Source organism: Salvia hispanica, chromosome 5 (assembly GCF_023119035.1).
Source record: "Salvia hispanica cultivar TCC Black 2014 chromosome 5, UniMelb_Shisp_WGS_1.0, whole genome shotgun sequence".
NCBI classification, from domain to species: Eukaryota; Viridiplantae; Streptophyta; class Magnoliopsida; order Lamiales; family Lamiaceae; genus Salvia; species Salvia hispanica.
In genome coordinates, this window is record NC_062969.1 from 17,043,052 (window position 1) to 17,048,684 (window position 5,633).

General features: G+C 32.0%; 1 protein-coding gene across 1 annotated transcript; it reads left to right on the forward strand.

The window, feature by feature from the left end:
- The first annotated feature begins 345 nt into the window (after positions 1–345).
- Positions 346–1,839, forward strand: LOC125186006 (transcription factor ORG2-like). Its single transcript, XM_048082305.1, has 3 exons — positions 346–627; positions 1,170–1,505; positions 1,651–1,839. The coding sequence occupies exons 1-3, from the start codon at positions 379–381 to the stop codon at positions 1,711–1,713; spliced, it is 648 nt and encodes a 215-aa protein (XP_047938262.1). The 5' UTR covers positions 346–378; the 3' UTR covers positions 1,714–1,839.
- The last annotated feature ends 3,794 nt before the right edge of the window (positions 1,840–5,633 follow it).

Consider the following 5,633-nt stretch of genomic DNA (forward strand, 5'->3'; position numbering starts at 1 on the left):
TACATTTCTTTAAATTTACATCAAATCAACTTGGGCCAAGCATCGGCGGAAAAGGGAGTATTCACTATAATATAATTGCGAACATATCCTAAATTTATGAATTTTATCAACTAATTTTTTTAAATCGTACAAAAGACCAAAATTTGAAAAATAAAATTGATGGGATCTTGTCAAGTTGTGATTTTAATAATTTGAGGAGTATATGGGTCATAATTTTATAACCCAATTAAAATATGAAGCTGACATAGCACAGTTGAAATTCTAATTAGAGGTAGACAAGTACATATATATATATATATAGAGCATGCATGTCATCAACCACCAGAAACACCACATATCAAAATAGAGTAATTCAATTTCCATTAGAGCAAAAAAAAGATGTTGGCTATTTCTCCACAATTTTGTTCATATGCCATGATGGGTTATGAAGAAGAAAATTTAAGCTACTTTTGTGGAGAGAGAAGAGATACCTCAGATCTTCCAATCGATGATTTTATTATAAATGGAGATGATGGTGATAAGAAGGTGAAGAAACTCAACCATAATGCAAGCGAGCGTGATCGTCGCAAGAAAATGAACACTTTGTATGCCAATCTTCGTTCTCTTCTTCCTCCTCAAGATCACTCTGTAAGACCTCGATTTCTTCGGTTGCTATGATTACTCGTGATTTAAGAAAATGACTAATTATTTATCTCTTTTTCAGTTATCTTTTCTTAAAATTTAGTCAATGACAAAGTATTTAGGTCCGTCTTTAAAATATTACTACAACAACAAAAAGAAATCGTTAATGATATTTTTTAATACTATTAAGGACGCTAATTTGTGTTTCTAAATATACCACCAACGCTTCAAAAAGCGTTCTTATTATTGGTGTCTCGACTAAAATTTGAAGACGTAATTGAATCTAAACAAATAAAAAAATTAATTTAATTTGCATATTTTATGAACAGTTTTTTTTAGTTGTTATTTTTAAAAACTTTTCAACAAAAATGACCACGTCTCAATTTTTATGTCTTTGAAAGATAATTTTTTTTTAGTGTATCAAGATTAATTGTTTTTCATGATCCTAATAATTTTTTTTAGTGTATCAAGATTAATTGTTTTTCATGATCCTAATAACTAGCAGGAGTTATCTTGTCTAACGAGCCGAACACAAAACGTTGTTGCAGAAAAAGTTGAGCATTCCAGCCACAATTTCAAGAGTGCTGAATTACATAACTGAGCTTCAGGCAGAAGTGGAGAGACTGAAACACAAGAAGGAGAGATTCATCTCCAAAATTTCAGACAAGAATCACATAAACTTAAAGAAACCAAGCTCCAATTCAGCAGCTTCAGCAACTCCAATCAACGACGTCGAAGTCGTGATTCAGATTTGCATTCCCAAGGCAGAAAAGGGTTCATTTTCTGAAGCAATCTCCAGATTGGAAGAAGAAGGTTTTCTCATGGTCAATGCTTCATGTTTCCAATCATTTCAATCTAGGCTTTTCTATAATCTCCATTTTCAGGTAAGAATAATAAGTAATCGTTTATTTATTATTATTATTATTATTATTATAATTATTATTATTATTATTATTAGTTTAAATGATGAACTTTGGGAGTAGTTTTTTTTTTTTATTATTGATTTGGGTTCTGGTTTTTAATTAACAGGCACGAGAAGGTCAAGTGATAGATGCTGAAAAGTTGAAGGAGAAATTGTGGCCTTTGATCTAGAAGATTTTGTATGTTCGTGTCGTATTTTAAGCTTGTGTAGTGGAGGCTATATGGTGGAGATTAGTTAAAAAGAAGTGTATACTAACTTTCATGAAGTTGTGGAATCCCACTATATATTTTGAATTAGATAATTTTTCTAGGTATGCGCATAAATTGAGCACTTGACGAAATTAATAACTTAATTATAATCTAGTTAATCAAACTCTATTAATTAATTTAATATTAAAATTCATAAATATTTTTTTAAAAAATAAAAACTGATTACTATACATTAAAAAAGTTTACTTAGAATAAAAATTAAAAAGAAAATTTTTGCTTTCCACATTGTCACAAAATTACTTTATACTCCTAATATATTACTCCCTTTGTAAAATTATGAATTAAACAACAACAAAGAGCATTGTTGATCATGCGACGAGACATTCATTATAAGCTATTTGAAGCAAGAAAATGCTAAACAAAAAGCCCAGAAAGCTCACATCTCAATAGCATCCTTGTTAAGGATGAAGTTCCTTAACTCGGATAATTCGCGTCAAATGTCGTGGGAATTGTTGCCCGACGATCACTCCGGCATCAAATTTAGGGATAAACGGTAGTCGTGGGAACTTTGCCCGTCGATCAAACCAAACAAAGAGTGAAACACGTAAATGGAAAATAAGATAATTGTATTTCTTCAATGATTGAGAAAAATACAATGACTCCTATTTATAAGACTAGCCCTAACTTACTGAACAAGAAAATAAAGATCCTAACAATATATTAAATATATGCTAAATCAATACTAAACTAAATAAAAGATATGTGGGGATATTCCAAGCGATATACTCGTATCAACTTTGTTAGGAGCTCCTAAAGCAACATCCTTCAAACATCAGTTAGTCATTTGCACTCTATTCACATTGTCCTGCTCCGCCATCAGCATGTTTCCGTACCCCGAATAGCTCCTCCAGCGTCATCTTTGGCTGCTCGAACGCCGGTGGCCCATCCTAAGAGTTCACTAGCTGCTGGCGCACTTGATGAAGCTGGCCGCCCACTTGAAGAAATATGACTATTGTACATAGAAGCAACCATACTTGTACACTATGACTTCTTTATGGCCAGGTTGATAACACAAGCTACAATATTATGAGCGATTACATCTACATTTTTTCCCACATTCTGTCCATAAATCATTTAATTCTTGTTAATTAACTAGCAAGCAAATTACTATGTTTTGAATAGAAAAAGTAAATACCTCATGTATCTTTGGGGTTGCTAACTTCAATGATACGTTCTCATTCAAGATGAATGAGCTAGGGACATTTCCTCTTGTTATGATCCTTTTCGCCACATTTACGATATGTATAATCAGGCATCATTTGTTGTTTATTTCTCTTCTCTCTTCAGTTGTTTTTTGCCTTGCTCCTTTTGGACGGCCCAGAAATTTGATGATTTCAGGTGAGACCACATCATGCTCCATCGTCTTGGGCCATTACTTGAAACCTTCAACTGGATAAATAATTGGTTAATAAACCTTTTGGGAGCTTTCTTTAAAGTAACAAATATCCAGAAACTGATCCACCGTCTCAAATGTTGTTTCTATAGCTGCAATTGCGTGATGACACGAGATGACCATGGACATCCATCTCCTGCAATTAATGTTCTATCCCTCAAGTCAACAACAAATTGTTCATTACACTTCATGCTCACTTGGTAATCCAGTCTTCAGCCTCCTGCGCCATGCATTTGTCGGTCTTCTCTTAGAGTTTCTCAATTTTCTTCCCTCTTCAGAGCAAAACAGTCTTGTGTCCTTGAAGCAAACTTTCTTCTAGTTGTGAATTTTTTCTTGTGTCCTTGAAGCAAACTTTCTTCTAGTTGTGAACTTTTTCATCATTTTCATTTTGATGAACTCCAAAATCCCATACAATGGGTTCTCATGAGCAAATAATAACACCCTATTTAAGCATTCAAAAATGTTAGTTCAGGATGTCATATTTTTTTTTATGATATTCTAATTTTACCAATTGTGCATAAAATTTGTGCCCAACCAAAAGTGCATACTCTTGCGGGATGGAGAAGTAAAATATTAGAATTCTTATCTTAATTAACTGTATTGTGCAACAAATTAAAATTTAATCTATGGTGTATTAATACTAATTGAGGTTTTTGATTTTAAATTTTCATAATTTTGATATCAATTTTTTACGTTCCAAAATTTGAATTAATTTTAGAATATAACAACTTGATAAAAAAAAATAAATACATGTTCAGAATTTATATACTCTCTCCGTCCACGAAAAATAGATAAGATTGTGAATGACATGAGTTTAATATATAATTAGTAAAGTAAGAGAGAGATAGAAAAAGTAAGAGATAGGAAAGGAAAAGGCGGGGGGATCAGCCTAGGCATAAGCTAATCCACCACATAATACACTAATGAAAAATAGACATGTGGAATCTATTTGTAAAATTAAATAAAAGACTAAAAGTATAAATTCTCATAATGCATCTTATGCTACACCAATATTAATTAGACACATGGACAATCTTTAATATTGACTAAAAAGTATTAAAATTAAAACCTAACCTTTACATATTGTATAGATTTAATGTATTAGGGAAACCCTTTCATCTCTCCGCTCAAGAACCAAATTTTTTATCTGCCGCTGCTTTATGTCAATGTCAAAAGGTAATCACTTTCAACTAATGTTTATCACTTTGAATAAAACAATTTTAGACTAGTTCTTTTGTCTCTCTCAGTACATGGATTTTGCTAAAAATCTTTGAAGCTAATTTATAAAACTATCACAGGGAGCAACTCATAAAATATAGAACTTCATCCGTTCCATAGTAATAGAGTCATTTTCACACCTACTTTATTCTCTCTTACTTTTCCCTCTCTTCATCTCTCAACCTTTTTCATTTTCTACTTTATTCTCCCTTTACTTAACTCACCTAACACAATTTTTCTTAAACCCTTAATCTTCGTGCAAAAAAAAAAGCCTCCATTACTATAGAACAGGGGGAATATAATACAAAGTACAATAATTATTTACATTATTTGAGTTGTAACAGGATTGGATTATTGCACATGCCTTTAAAACTTTAATGACATAACAAAATAAAATTAGATATATATTTATGTTGTCTAGCTTTTAACGTTGTAATGGAACTACTATCTCAAAGAAATTGACATGCAGTAAAAGAAATAGCTATTGACTATACGAATTTTTCTTTTGCAGATATGGATGCCAATGTATTAGAAGACCATATTCCAGAGATAGGAATGGAGTTTGAAACAGAAGTCGAGGCATATGATTTCTATATGAAATATGCTAAGGTAATAAGTTTTGGAACTCAAAAACTATCTGCTCATAGAGATCGAATTACGGGCAACATCTTGGACATTAGTTTCTGCTGTTGTAGGGAAGGTTTTAGAGCAACAAACAATAGATGCGTTACAATTAAGAATCCTCGTCCTGAAATTAGGTGTGGATGTAAGACTTTGATGAAAATCAATTGTAGGTACAGTGGAAAGTTTCGGATTTTTGAAGTTTGTCGAGGAACACAACCATGATTTGTGTGATCCGGAAAAATCTTACATGTTGTTTAGATGTTTTAGACAAATGTCTAATATTTAGCAAACACAAGTTGATGTTGCTCAAAGTTGTGGGTTGGCTCCAAAGAAAATAATAGATGTAATGGCAAAGGAAGCTGGCGGAATACAATATCTTGGATTTACTCATATTTATTTGAAGAACTATTTGAGAACTAAGAGGAATTTGGACATTAAACAAGGAGATAGTGGAGGTGTTTTACAATATTTAAAAAGGATGATAAGTGAAGATCCACATTTTTACTATGCTATTCAATTGGATGTAGAAGATCTAATTACCAATATATTTTGGACCGATGGTAGAATGATACAAGATTTTGGTCAT